This window comes from Euphorbia lathyris, chromosome 9, assembly GCF_963576675.1.
Source record: "Euphorbia lathyris chromosome 9, ddEupLath1.1, whole genome shotgun sequence".
In the NCBI taxonomy this organism is placed as follows: Eukaryota; Viridiplantae; Streptophyta; class Magnoliopsida; order Malpighiales; family Euphorbiaceae; genus Euphorbia; species Euphorbia lathyris.
Genome location: NC_088918.1, coordinates 41,083,748 through 41,099,857, shown reverse-complemented (window position 1 = coordinate 41,099,857; position 16,110 = coordinate 41,083,748). Strand labels below are relative to the sequence as shown.

Sequence of the window (16,110 nt, the reverse complement as noted above, 5' to 3'; positions counted from 1 at the left end):
TAATAAGGGAAAGGGCTAACCGCCCCGAAATCCCAACAAGGCACTAAACCACCCACTCAGAGAAACGGGACCACGTTTGTGACTACGTGGAGAACGTGGCACAGAAAGAGTAACCGCCCTCGGCGGTTACCTAGAAAGGCTTATAAAAGAAATAAGAAAGCCAAGGGAGGGGTAGGTTCACATTTTTTTCCTCAATACGATTATCGATCTACTAAATTCCACACAAAACTGACTTGATCGTCGGAGAGTTTTCCCGGAGATCCTGTCTCCGGTTTTGTTTTGCAGGTAACTACGACGAGGATCATCAAATCAAATCTGGCAAGTTATCAATTATGAAAATAAATTATAGATTTTAGCATTAAATGATCATACCATTGGATCAAAATCAATGGTTGAGATTTTGGTTCTATTTAGAGTCTAGATAATTACTGGTACCATTAAGATCAAACATATATATGTGTGTAAAAGATAAATGTGATATCACTTTTAATAATCATTTCCATATAAATATATATGTAATTATTATTGAGCGTGAGATTTAATCTTCATTTAAATATCCAATAATAATTCATTTGTACTAAGTCTTATATTTAGATGTAATAGTGGAATACTATTATCTAAGAGTTAATTTGATTAATTAAAATATAATTACCTGTCTAAAATTATAATCGTCTAATTATCAAAACCGGGTATTTAACAATATCATCAACCTACTTGCAACATGCTCTCTAGATGTCCCATGTGATTTTCTATAGGATTGGCTAGAATGTCTGCAAATCACATCTTCCAATATTTTGTGTTTCACACACATTTATCGGGAGGGTTACTTGGTCATTGATTGCCTCTCCAAATTTGTTGTTTCCGTTGATAGAGACTACCGGTAGCACTCATTTCCTTCATTTAGCTCTTGTTTTGTTTATTATGACTGCAATATGACTGGCTATGTTAGATTGTGTAATTAGGCTAACGATGTCTGTATTTTCATTTTTCGATTCCTTTCATTCTTTGTATTCTTTCATTCTTTTAATAATATTGATTGTGTTGGGTCGGTCTTGGCTCTTCTAGTGCCAACCTAGTTGAGATTAGAGTCTACTATCGTCTCTTCGCGGTCATCTTTTACTAAAAAAAATATATATATAAAAGATTATGATTAACTAATTAAAAGGAGATATATACCACTTATTAAAAGATAATTAATATTAAGAATAATTAATTGGTAGAATGTGTTAAGGAGTATGGTAGAATTTGTGTAGTTTGATAGTTGAACTTTATTAATTCAACAAATTTGATTCGTTAATGTTGTAGTTTTTATTGGCAGCAATAAGTTGCATCTTTTAAATGTACTTTTTTTTTTTTTTTTTTATCATTGGAAATTATAGTTTTTGTTTCCATGAAGAATCTCTTTGATGATATGTTTTGTGTATATGTCCACTTATTACGGATAATTTTAATTGTGACCACTCACTCACATTAAATGCCTTTTGAATTTGGAAGCCTCATTAAAATGAAAACCCTTTAGTTAGCTCTGTTTTGCATCCCAAATTTATAAGGTCAAATAGGTAATTTTAATTACTCCTAATTTACATTAAATATTAGTTATCCTTTTAAAAATGTGTGAATTAGAGACATTTAGCATTATAATGACAGATATGGTGATAAAGACAAAATCTAAGAGTGAATACATATATTATATTTTCCCAAATCCCTACTAAGCTTATTTGTACTAGCTCTCTTTAGAAGCCTTTGAAAAGTAAAATCAGCTTTTGAAAATTTCTATGCAAAAAAAACTTTAACTTTTATAGCTAAGAAAAAATTCAAAGTATAGAAAAAGTGTTAGTGAAAAATAAAATGAAGTAGTAAAATTTGAAAATAGCTTTTAGTTAGTTTATTAACCTTTGCTTACTACTTTTGTATAAAGACTTTGAATGAGTAGTTTTTGGTGTTTTCTTCTTTCTCTTTATCCAAGGTGAAACTCAATTTTCTTATAGAGAGAGTTTTCTACTTCAAATCTCTAACTTGTCCTTAAAGCCTCTCCTCTTTTCATGTAAAAGCCTTCCAACTCTGATTTTGCTTTCTATGCCCTTCCTAGTTGTGTTTTCTATTTTCAATCTTTACATAAACGAAACCGAAAATGTGTTGTACTAGTTTCCAAGAGTTTTTGTTTTCAAAACGGAGACAATTTACAAAAACGTTACAAAGAAGAGTTTCCGTACAACATAAAATACGGCCGATAAGGTTCTCATTTGACTCTACTAATATATTGCTTTAAGAGTGCTAAACTTTTATTTTATTTTATTTTACTCAAAGACCACTTTCTCAATTTTGGATCCACCATGGAATATGATCATATTCCAGCATCCCTAAACCATTATGCTGCATTTATCACTAATAATAAGAGACAAGTTTTATTATATTTCCGTTGCAATGAACATTAATAATGAAAAATATGGCATACAGAATATTAATAATAATAAGTACTAAAAAAATGTGCTAGTGTTACATTATTTCAAGGTGTTTAGAGTAGAATGCAATAAATCTCAACACTATAGTTAGTATTCTTTAAAAAAAAAATAAAGACTTATAGTAATTTTCCAACAAGACTTTTTTTTGGAACCGCGTGACGTGATAAATCATCCTTATGTTTTGGAATTCATCTTGACGTAGTACATTATTTGTCCGCACCGAAGTCATCCGGACATAGAACATCGCCCGTGCATGCGGAATTCATTTTTGACATTCATCCGTGCGTAAGCAATTTAAAAAAAAAAAAGAATTCAAAATACCGTTATCCGTACCGTGCAAAACAGTTGTTGGATTAAAAAAAAAAATATGTATATGTAAAATTAGACATTAAAAGCAAAAGTGATTAAAGTGTGGTTGTACCAAAAACAAAAACAGGTAAAAGGCAGACGTTGAAAATGGTAAAATGAGGGAAAGCCTAACCAACTCTACTCTTATATATAAAATAAAATATGATAGAAATGAGAAAACGTGCATAACCCAATAACAAAATTCTATTAGTAACGCTAAAAGATAATGACAATAGCTCACAGACAGACAGACAGACAGTCACAGAACAAAAGAAAAACCCTTAAATTTTTATTAATTTTGATAGATATGATTAGCAAGAAGAAATAAAGAAAGTTTGATGATTATTAATTTACAGAAGAAAAAGATTAGTTGGAGGGAGTTGGAGTTTGAGTTTGAGTGAAGTCGAACCAGATTTGCTTGAAAACATTGATAATAATTTGATGATATTCCTTTGCATTCAAAGATAGATAGCAAGCAAGAAGCTCTTCTAAATCTTTCGACGCTCTTATATTATTTTCCACAATCATCTCCACCATTGATTCCCTGAAATCTCTCTGCGGATCATTTGACGATTTCACTACTGCCAGACTATCCGAAAGACTCCGCCGAGAACACGACGACACGCTCTTCCTTCCACCACTAATTCTCCGGCTACCGATTCTCGGCGTGTTCACTCTCAGTCGTAATCCCGGCGAATTCACATGTCTCCTGTTGCTGTTGCCGTTGGAATTATTTATGTCTTTAGTTTCTTTAACCAAAGAGTCATTTTCATTGGTTTGTTTGTATTTGGCTGAGCTTTTTCTGTGTTTCGCTTTCTTCACATCTTCGACCTTAGCGTCGAATTGGACAGGCTTTGTTATGATTGGCGGAAGATCAAGATCAGATAATTCCAGTTTATCAAAATTTGCAGAAAGCGATTTACTGTCGACATTGATGATTATATCATCGGAGTTTCCGCGATCAGAAGTCGAGCGGGCCACCATTTTATCAAATGACTTCGTCGGGAGAATTCGGTCGGACCTGAAGGAATTGTCAACGGAACTGTAAGAGCTGGAAGAAGCGGAGTAATCAGGCGGTGAATCGGAGGATTTGTTAGTCCAAAGAGTACAGTCGGCGGAGACAGAGGAAGTGAGTAGCTTGGGAGAGGAAGATTGGAGGATTGATTTGGAGGATTTAGATTTAGGTTTAGATTTAGTAGGTGGATGATGAAATTGGGGGATGGAATTAGGAGAATTAGGGGCAAGGTTTCGAGGGAAGTAGTAGGATTTTCTTGGATAGGAGTAGGATTTAGGCTTAGGTGAAATTGAAGGAGGAGGTTGTGTTTTAGGGAGGTTTGTTCTTCTTCTCCTTCTTCCACCCATTTCTTTGAGCTTGTAAAACCAGGCGTTAGGCATCATGTCTGATAATCTAAACCTGTGATTTCCCATTTCTTCTTTCCCCTGCTCTCTCTCTCTCTCTCTCTCTCTCTCTCTCTCTCTCTCTCTCTCTCTCTGTTTATACCCATTCAAGTGTGTGTCCCTCATGCATTTACAAACATTTGCTTTTTCGTGAAGCAATTCAGATAATATTAAACTGAATATTTATTTATTTTATTTTATTGAAAAAAAAGAAAAGAAAAAGGGGAATAGGGGGTAAAGGGAGAAAGGAGGAAAAAAACAAAAACATGTTCTCTTAGTATGAGTATATTTTGTTGATTTGCTTAACAAAAAAGAGAGAGAAGGAGAGATTCCTTCAATTTTCCTACAAACAAAAACAAACCTTATTTGTCCATTTGGCATACATGCATACCCTTTCCACATACTATACCATAGTTTTTCTTTCCTATTCGCATATGCTATATATACACTATTTTTATAGCTGTCTGTCAATTTCTTCAAATCTATTACCTATCTTCAAAGAATGCAAAAATACAACTATAACCAAGTTTTGTTTTGGTACTCCAAATCCAACCTACAAAAGTTGCCAGTCTCTATCCTCTTCAATTATAATTTACTATCCTCACACTTTTCTAACCATTTACTTCATTTACTTTCCAAAAATTATATTTTTATCAACGTTATTATTATTATATTAATTTTACATATCATTTCTTTTCTTATTAATCAAAATACAGTTTTTTTTAATGAAAATGCTTATATCACAGCAAAAAAAAAATAGTGAGGAATAAAACCTCATACAAGTACATACTAAAGTCAATACAAGACCAATAAACAAAGGAAAAAAAATTACAGATAGCAAAAAAAAAATTCATAAAAAGTACAACTAACAGAAACGAACGATAAGTCACATACTTCTCGCAAATCCAAATCCACATAAAAATAGTTGCAATCTAATCCTCATCATTTAGGTCTCTTCAAATATTCGGAGATGAGTCCTTTCTTTTGCAACCAGAAAGATCTATTGATATATAACAGACAAGATCAAATGTTTCGTTCTTGCTAAATCCGAAAAAGGTATAAATGGAAGGATTATAAAGAATAAATGTAGTTCGGGTAGATAAAGAGATTCGGTAAAATATATGAACTCCAACTAAAATAAAATTAAACAAATAAAGAAAAAACACGGAAACCAAACCGATAGAAGGAGGAGGAAGGAAGACAAGCTTATTTCTTCCTCCTTATAGTAGATCAGCAAAAAAAAAAAAAAAAAAGTTTGAAGCTTGGTAAATCTTGAATTTGAGAAGAAGAGCATGGTGCTTTAGTTGCCCAAAAGAGATGGGCGATGAAAGCAGCAGACTGTTGCACGACGACCGATGATAGCGAGGAGATGTGGAGAAGAAGAAGGAGAATAATAGGGCAAAGGGTTTATGCTTCAAGGCGTTGTTAAATCAAAATACATTCAAAATTAACATTTATCATGTTTTATAATATTTTTATTTCATTAACCATAATTTAAATAATAATCTATTCAAATTAAAAATTAATTATTCAAATTATTGTCCCTAAACATATGTATCCGTCTTTACACATTCATTTTCACACACATAATAACCCCAAACTGCGTGCTATCAAGTTTTTGGCGATGTTGTTAGGGATCGACTAATTCCTAGCAACATTACTCCAAGAGTTTAAATATTGCTTTATGCATTTTTCTGGGAATAATTTTTATATTTATTTATTTCTAGTTATATATTTGTGTCTTAACTTTATAGTTTTTCAAACTAGAGTTAGAAGTAACTTAGTTCTTCCATTTGATCCTGAAATTGAATTCACTCTTCATAGATTGTGGAGAGAAAGAAAATTGAAGCTTGGAAGAAATGGCAGCTCCGTTTGACGTTGATGAAAACCCCATCAATAACAATGAGAGACTTAATGATGAGGGAACTAACGGCGGGAGTTGATGCGCCTCAAGTAGACGCTCAAAGACTCACTAAGGGATAAGTGTATCCCGTCGTTATCAAATAATAATCTTGTTAAGTCCATGTATCGAATCCACAAGACTTATACCGCAAGTACCAGACTACTTGGTTTTGGATCGTTATCTAGACGGTGATAAGCTTATTTGAGTTGTTTTCTATATTAATCTACTCCTAAAATGATACAGAGCAATTCATAAATTCCTAGAAGTGAGATGGAATGGTACAATTATACAAGTATTCAATAAATATTCAATTATAATTATAAGCAGGATCAAGATTGCATAAACATGATGTGACTAAACCGGCTTATCTTTAAGATAGTACTTAGCACGCAATTCCTTTGTTACTGGTTGTAACTAACTCTAAGGGTTCAGAAATTCGGGTCCATTACTATGGTGTTGTCAATACCTACAGTCTTTGGTATATACGATCGAATCAGACTCACAATATGAACTGGCAGTCAATATTTGGACCTTTAAATGATTTAATCACAATATGTAAACGTAATAATTGAAGAACTCAATAAATAGGGAAATGAAATTAAATTGAACTTATATTAAAGATGGCAGCAAAATGTCACAATCTTACAATCAATTCAAAATTCATAAAGAGATCTCACTAGTTGACAATAATTAAATGAGGAGGATCGCCTTTTGAAAACCTGTCGACTCGAGCAGTCGTCTTTCCAAACTTGGAGGTGATGAGAACTTGAGAACTTGTGGAATAATGGTGGATGGAGCTTTTGCAGATGACAATGGCAGAATGTGAGAAGCTCAAATGATTCTCAAGGTGGACAAAAATTTACACAATTACGGATGTCTTGTAATGAGTATCCAATGTCTTTAAATAGGCAAAGAAACAAATCCTTACTATGAAATTCAAATAAAATACACAGTTAAAATATCTCAAGGGGATCACAATCTGGTTCAAAAAGCGAAGAATCGGTTAATTTAGATTGATTCGTAGGTCCAGCTCGTCGAGATAACATGTTGAGACGGGGGAGAGCTTCCCCTGAGGAGCTAGCCCTCAGCGCTAGTGGCCATCTTGTCGGCTGCCTCCTAATGGAAGATGGTTTTCGGATTTCTGCTTGGTCTTTGGCTGGCTAAAAAATCCCTAAAAACACTTCACTAAAATCTCCAAGACTATCATATTAGAATCAACCCCAATATCCACTTAATTAATTTATCAAAAGTCTTTTAAATACCAAGTCAAACCCATTTTTTGATAAATTAATTATGTGGGTATTGGATAAAAATAAACTTAAACTAAATTTTGTATTCTTTTATTAAAAATGATATGAATTAAGCAAAAACATGAGAAAGTGTTATGAACTAAATTATATTCAATCGATTGTATAACAGAATGAGTGCGCGGACTGTGAATCGCGGAACCGTAAATATTCCCCCAGAGTAATAAGAAGACCGGTTGATTCCGTCATTTACCTTTCTGTATTAGTTCCAGTATAATTCAATCCTTCATCAGCTATATCCTTAAATAAATCTGCAACTATAGATTATGTCAAGTTACATATAATGAGACTTTTGTTTTACTTGTTCATATAGAATTAACTCTGAATAGATAGGTTTAAGTGAAATTTCCATTTCAACTCTTAATCCTATCACCTTGCAAGGATTTCAAGTTAATTCTCCATGAGTGGCCCATGGATATATCTCCCATTTATCAGGAGTAACGAATGCTCAATCCAATATTAACTATCCCGGAATTACTTTATGCGATACCCAACGCTTGACGCACACACCCCATGATCATTCTTATCAATGGACCGTGTTTGCACAGAGTCAAAGTATCACACTCTATAATCCAGAATCACTAATTAATATTTATTTGAGTCTGAGGATTACTTATACCTACTAATAACATTTGAGACAAACAGGTGACATAGGATAAATCCATCCATCTTGTTATCTCAAGTCGGGTCCTCAATCCTAATGAACTTCTTCACCGGATCCATGTAACTGTCTAGATATCTCCATATCTGAAGCTTGTGAGATCATCTCTTTGTTTACAATAGAAGACGTTATTACATGCAAGTCTCAACAGCATTATGTTAACCCCTTAAACATATTAATTGGCTTGGAGTGGTTTTAAGTTTATTAGTTTATCCTAAAGTTTAGTCTCACTTCATGCTTATATGAACACTTTATAATCACTTTAAATAAACTTTGGGGTTTCTTTTTATTTAACTTAATTAGTTCTTAATAAAAGATGAATGCCTTTATATAGTTTAAACATACCATATCTTATTAAAACAAATGATTAAAGGAACAATTCATTTATAAGTATTTATATCCTAAAACAATTGTCTATAGGACATAAAACCCAACATTTTCTTTATGAAATCTGCGTACTTCTGTAACAATTAGGGATCTTTGGAAGTAGTGAATAGAGAAGAATTAGGGTTGGAGGTAGGAGAAGAATAAGAAGAGAAAGAGAACAGATAATTAGGGATAAAATATTAGAAGAGAGAAGAGAGAAAGAAGGAAAGAGAGGTAGTTTTCATTCAATATTAATCTCATACCTTTTCCATACAAGGCATGACTCTATATAGACAAACCTACTGCTGATGTGGCAGCAGTTACAAAATTCTATAGCTGTAAATAATACAACTATTACAGTTGTAAATAGACCTAAATAACAACTAATTAACCGCCTAATTGATAGCTAATTATTCCCCTTTTATTTCTCTAATAATTCGAATAATCATGATAATACTTCCCCTTTAGAGCATTCTTGTCCCCAAGAATGTACGAAGTTTGGAATTCAGTGAACTTGAAAGGGCTCTGGGACAGAAATAACCCATTGAATTTGTAGGGGGTGACATTGAACTTAAAAGGGCTTTGTGGCTGTGGCTGAAACATACCATCTTTATTGCTTTCTGGTTTATATTCTAGAGCATCATCACCCTATATGAATTTCATTCTTCCCATTTTATAAGGTCGGTAAGCTACTACATCTCCTTTCTTTATACTAAAACCATCTTTAGAGTATCATCAGAAAAGCAAACCTTTGTGTCAACTGGCACAACTAGGTAGAGTACGAGTGTTTCTGTGATAGCAACATGGAGATAATTCTTCTTTTCAATAGCTTCTGCTGCAATTTCTGCAAAATTTGTAAAATCCTTTGCTTCTGAAACTTTTCTCGCTTCATTCGCAACCTTTTCTTGCACATCAGGATGTTTGCAAAGAACATAGATGAATCAAGATAGAGTAGCTGTTGTTGTGTTTTTTTCCATCAATCACACTGTTTAGAGTTATGTCTTGTAAATATGTTTTATTAGTCTATGTCTCATTTAGGTACCTAGACAAAATGTCATCTTTCTTCATTGTTTCTATGATAGGAGCATGAAGATAATTCATCTTTTCAAAAGCTTCCTCTTCAATGTTGGCTGCCAATTCTTCTTCGTTAGATCCATTCATGATGTCTAAATTAGCTCCAAACGCATCGTTGAATATAGACTCCAAGATTGGATTCATAACCCAATCCTTATGCATACATGCATAAGGTTTAGCCACCATTGGAACACCACCACAAGGCTGGAATGCATTCCCAGATATAATTTCATTACTCTTCGTCATTTTCAACAAAACAACTTGTCCCCGACCATCACTAGCATTTGCATGTCCAAAAAATGAGTAGCTCAATCCAAGACCTCTAGCACTTCTCGTTTTCTCATCATATTAATCATTGTCATCATCATCTCGAACCCTTTTTAGAACTAGGAGATTTAACTGGCATTTATCGATTTGCTAAGGGATTTGTAGTATCCTTTCCTGGTGAAGAAGCCCAAGTTGATCAACTGCTTGCTTTGCACTCACCATAAAAACATGAAGTTTCTCTTTCAGTGTAAATTCATTTTGATGATCCTGAATATAATGGGCTAAAACAACGGTTTGATTGCTCGGATTTAAGCCTTGTACAAGGTAGAAAGAACTCATTCCCCTCTCAATGATGTGTGTAGTATCCTAAGATGGGGATTTTGGTGGAAATTCCATGGTGTCTTAGGCATTAGAAAGATTTTCGTAATAAAACTTGGTATTTTGAGGGCTTTTCTTAGGGTTTCAAGAATTAGTTATTTATGTTTGAGATTGTTATAGAAATCATGAAGTATCAACATTATTGTTGGAATGTGAAAGATTTAGGCAAGGTCTATAAATACTCCCAATCCAATATTGTTGCATTGCATGTGTCAGGAAAAACAATCAATGAGAGGAATTGCATTTACCTTTATTTTCTTCAATCAGTTCTTTGAGTTTTCCATTTGTCTCTCTCTCGAACATAGATATTTATTTCTATTTTTAATGTTTCTAATTAAAGGAATCGAATAGAACCCTTTTAACTACTTTATACAAGTATATCACATAATTATTTTCACACATTTCAACTCATTTATCATAATACTAAGTAACACATATGTCTACACTACATGGCAAGATACTAACATAGTATGTGCGCTAAAATACTAATAACAAAGTGTATGTTTCTTGGTAAGAATATCCCATTTCTCACACTCATATCTAATCAAGTGACTTTTTATATCTATATGTTTAGCCCTTCACTCCTCACTTGGATTCTAAACTAAATTTATGACACTCTACATGTTATTATCACATATTTTATTAAATTTTAGTCACTAATCCTCTAGATATTGTTTCGTCTATAAAATTTGAGCAACACAACTTCCTATTGAAATATATATATTCAACTTCTGTATTGGAGATAGCTACACGGATTTACTTTTTACTGGACCAAGAAATTAAAGCATGTCCAAGAAATTGATATATCCTGGATGTACTTTTTAATCCCACCAGAGTCAAGATTTGGCTTGCTCATGCTCGGCTCGTGAGAAAATTGACGAGCCCAAATTCAACATCCTTACCACAAGTTTGTTCACGAATAACTCGTTAATTCTGTTCTTGAACTTCACTTGTGAACAACTCATTAATTATTTTCATTTGAAATTTATTAGGGTAAATTACAAAACTGGCCGAATTCGGAGGCCATTTACATATTTATACTCATTACACCACCCATTACATATCTAGACTATTTCAATATAAACTTTCTCAAAATACCCTTCATATATATCTAACAAACTTAGCCATTTCTTCCTCTTTCTTCATTCTTTCTTCTTCTCCTTATTGGAAATCCTTCATAAGTGTGGGAGTATGCTATTTTCTTTCCTCATATAGAATCTACGAGGCACCTTCCATACCTCGAGTATCCAAACCTGTAAAACAATTCAATTCAATTCAAATACAACGGAAATCTAAAATCAAGTAAATCAAATATATATATATATATATATATGAAGCATACCTGAAATACTTGTGCTAGACCAACAAGCTGATATGGAACAACGCATCGATCTTACCCTTACTGACTTTCTCGAATTTCTCCCTTCTGGTCGAATTAGTTATAGCACTTTGCATGGTCTTATATGTCTCCTCCCATGCAAGTACACCCCATGGAAACTCAACAAACAGTTTTGGAAAGTCAGTTAGGTTGATGATTTTAGGATCAACTGAATGATGTGGATCGGTATTAAATAGGAGCATATGGATAACATATAACATAGCCATGAAGACTGTATCACCATTTTCTTCGCCACTCCAATCTATGTTTTCGAAGGTATCGTATATGTGTTTGTGTGTTAAGCTTCGACTTCCTCCGAAGTACATATTTCTTAATCTGTTTGTCTTCTTTAACTTGCATATTCTTAACAAAGTTGGTGTCGGATCACCAGATCTCAACCCGGTGATGAGTCTGAACTCAAAATCACTGAATTTGAGTTCAACTCCTTTGACGTTGAACCACACATCTCTTTGTTTTGGATCTGGTGAAGTAATCTCTCTAGTAATAACCCTGTGGCATAAAGGAGTGGATAACATACACACCTCCATATTGGCCAAAGGCCCAAAAGAAAGCTTCCTAAACATCACCATTTAATCTTTATTAATTTGCTCGTCTTTCTTTATCACATCTCAATCACCCCTTCACTGTTATTTATGCCTTTGTGTTTAAACTAAAAGGATACTTGAATTTTATGTCTTTCACACTATCATCGGCTACTACTCTTTTTCTCTTCTTTGAATCCTTTTTAGAATCATCAACCTTCACAAAAATTGAGCTAATGTTAGGGAAACAATTAAAAAAAATCACTTCGCAGATGTATAGGATACTTCGCAGATGTATAGGGTACTTCGCACAACAAAGTAAATCATATGCATGTGCTTCACTCACTTAGTGACGAATTAAATAAAAGAATTTTCATTAAAATATCAATAATGTGATGGTTGCTATTTAATAATTTCGTCATCGTAACATAAGAAAGATGGAAGAACGCAAATAAGCACGTGTCATGTGAAGCTATTAGGAATGACATAATGCGACCGTCGTCTGAAGTACCATCAGACGACAGCGAGTCCCGTGACAGTTTTAATTTCTTCGGAACGACGGTTTTGAATTGTTGTTTGAAGCAGTTATCGGCTTAGTGTATTGAATCTCTCTTATGGTAGTTAACCTTGTGTAATAAGAGATTGCTTCTAATACCACTTGTTATCCTATATGACTAGATAATTAGTAGAGGAGATGAATAAGAATTATTATACTTTTTAATCAATTCTATAAACCTTACCCAAATATTAATTTTCCTATTAAAATTGATTGTCGAATACTTTGATCGAACAAATTAATATTCTACTAAAAGTACTTTTAAATTAAAGACTTGTTTGCATGAAAATATATTCAAATAGTCACATATTAAATATTTGCACATAAATAAAATGACGATAATTAAAAGAGTATAGGATTTAGAAACATTAGACTCAATGTATTTATAAAGGTTCGACGCTTCGGTCTACACCCTATTCTAAAGAGTACCTTTTGAGAATTTCCTTTATCTGGGTTTTTTTTCCGAGAAAGAATGAAGCATGTGTAGACCTTACAACCTTTAAGACTACCCAAGTAAATATCTATCTAATACTTACTTCTCTTAAACTTCAGGAAGTGTTTGAGAAACTCTTCTCTTAATTTTTACAAAGAAAATTACACCCTTAAGATTTATATTTCCTTAATAAATACTCCTCCTTAATTTTGAACAAGATAAATTTGTGAGGCTTTGATACAATTATCTTTAGAAATCAAGTGAGAAAACTTTTGATTTTACAAGGATTTATAGGTTTTCTCTTTTCTAATCACTTCAAATATTTGCAAATAGGATATTTTCTCTTTGTATAAGTCTATAAATATTTTTTGTGGTTAATGATGGTTGATTTATAGAAAATGAAAAAGTATTTGTACGAAGCTTTTGGTTTGAAGAAGAATGACATTTCTCTTTATTGTGACATTAAATTTGTGATTGGTCTTATTGTGGTTTGATATCTAAGGATGTGATGTGAGAGATTGCATTTTGAATTATTTGATTTGTAAAATAGGTTGCACTTCATTTTCAATAAAATAGTTTCCTCACTCTCATACACGTCCGTCCTGAGCCTGGACAGGAGGGGCGCCTTCCCATGGCCCAAGTATAGTAATTTATTAGTACTAGTATTAATTGGTTTAGGTTTTAAATTAGTTTTCCTTTAAAATTAAAAATATCAATGCAATTATAAACTTGATTTTTTTTAAAAATATATATTATTATATCTCCGTATTAATAAAAACGTGGGAATCAATTAGTCTTTCCAAATTCCTTAATTTATCTTAGATTTTTTCTAAATTCCCTAATAAAAATGTCGGATATCAATTCCCAATTTGCAAGTTTTTCCATAATCATCTCTTGCATTCATCAATCGTAACAACATTCATAACTTATCTCTCAATTCTTTAATCACACTCCAATCCCAAAGAATATCATATGGTAATATTGTCCTTCATCTTTAATTCACCAACTATATAAATAATCAATTTTGTACTCTCATCACCTTATCGTGAATCTTTCAATTGCCAATACCTTTTTTATCTTTAAGAAATTTTATCAGATTCTGATTTACTTTAGTTTTCAGAAGCGATTTAGTAGAAGTGCATCAAAATCTTCCAATTTCAAGAACTTGATCGCTAAAGCCTGTTAAGAAAGATGATTTTCGGATTTAGTTTTTTACTTTTCTGTTATCATGCTTTATATCATAAGGAGCATAAAATCTATTAGAACTTTTGCATAATTATTAAGTTCGAGAAAACTTTTTCTTAAATGCACTACTTCATGTTGTTGCTTACCCAACTCAATAAAAAGTTTAAGCAATTTAACCTTAAATGCAAACCTCTACTTTATCATAGATCTATAAAGTTGATAATTAACTATATTTCTTATAGTAATTTTTTATGTCAAAATATAGCAAAAACTACATTTTGAGTCATTATACTGTTTAAATTTTGGTTTTGAAAGTGATTAATATTTATTAGGGCTCCTCATTTGATACTTGGCCGTTGGGCCTCCAAAATCACATGATGGGTCCTGCTCTTGGTCAAGTTTGGTAATGCAATTTGTACTTAATACAAGTTGTGAAAGAGCTGGATTTCATTTGCCATAACATGGTTTGCGCACTATTATGTCTTGAATTGTCAATAAATATTTAATGCCTTGAATTGCAACATACTTAGTTTGGTTTTCTTGGCTGACTATATATATATATGTTCTCTTTTGATGCAATATAGATTTGGGGCTACCCAAATTAACTTTGTTTAATTCGACATCAAAGGTATTTGGTAGATTGGGATTCAATCTAACTTGAATTACCGAATTTTATTCGGTACATTCTTCGCCATTTGAATTTAGTGGGTCGTCTTGGTCGAGGTCATTGTATTCTCATTCTCTTGGTTGAATACAGATGGTTGGTTCAATTGGTTTGTGTGGAATTTTTAGCAATGCTTATGGTTTTCCTCATGGTGTATTTGTCTTTTCAATTGGTCTTATTTTTCTTTTTTGGCCGAGTTAAAGAGAAATATTTGCGCAATCAATAAAGCTTGTATGATTTTTATTGTTTTTTATAGTTTTTTTTCTTTATGAATCATGTACTGGGTTTAGTTTCATGTACTGGGTTTAGTTTGTATGGTTGCGAGGTTTTATTCCTTCTAATTTTTTTTTGTTTTTTTTTTTTTTCTTTGTTAAATTTGAAGTTTTTCATCTAATAAAAAAATGAATATATATATAAAAAAGGAATTTGAAAGTGAATCTCTTGTATTCTTGTAACATATTCAAAGTGATATTATCCACCATCAGGAATTCTCACATGCACCTTAATGAGCAAGTGAATTTGCTTATTCACCGTTAGATATAGACTTATTAAATCTAAGCCTCATGATGTTTTGAATCTTCACCTTAGGATTCTAATAAACCTAGATCTAACGGTGAATGAATAAATTCTACATGCTCATTAAGGTACATGTGATCAAGACTGTATCCACCATACAATGTAGAATTGAAATATTGAATGATATTAATTGATGTATCTATAAAATGGTCACGTGAGGTCGTACTTGTATTGTGATAATTGTGTAATTTGTATGGCCTATAAATTAGGTATGAAATACCCAACACAATAAATTTGACTAAGGACACTCATGAAAGACAAATTCCTAACAGAAAACAAAACATGGTTTCATTCATTTATAATATTGACAGATACAAATATAGCAATTGACACACAATAAAATGGTCCTTCCCCTGTCATATCCGCCAAAACTAAACTCAAGTTGCGCTTTAACTCAGAACTTTCCAACTCCATTGAATTCTCCACCTACCAACTGCAAGAATGTTCTTCTAAATTTATTCTTTATCATTTTTAACCAAGTATAGAATTACATGTAATCTATGAAATATAAGATCAATTTTACCACTAACTGATACAACTGGTTTGACTGAAACATCAGATCTTCTAAACAAGTTTGTTAATAAATTAAAGTATTTATAATTGTGTTAATAA

The 16,110-nt window shown here is 32.5% G+C and overlaps 1 protein-coding gene across 1 annotated transcript; it reads right to left on the bottom strand.

The window, feature by feature from the left end:
• Nucleotides 1–2,996: 2,996 nt before the first annotated feature.
• Nucleotides 2,997–4,340, bottom strand: LOC136205305 (transcription repressor OFP1-like). Its single transcript, XM_065995839.1, has one exon. It carries the CDS (start codon nucleotides 4,332–4,334, stop codon nucleotides 3,177–3,179), a length of 1,158 nt encoding a protein of 385 aa, XP_065851911.1. The 5' UTR covers nucleotides 4,335–4,340; the 3' UTR covers nucleotides 2,997–3,176.
• Nucleotides 4,341–16,110: the final 11,770 nt, after the last annotated feature.

Excerpts from the sequence above, each read along its gene's own strand:
- LOC136205305 (XM_065995839.1), bottom strand. The coding sequence starts at position 4,334 with ATGAGGGACACACACTTGAATGGGTATAAACAGAGAGAGAGAGAGAGA.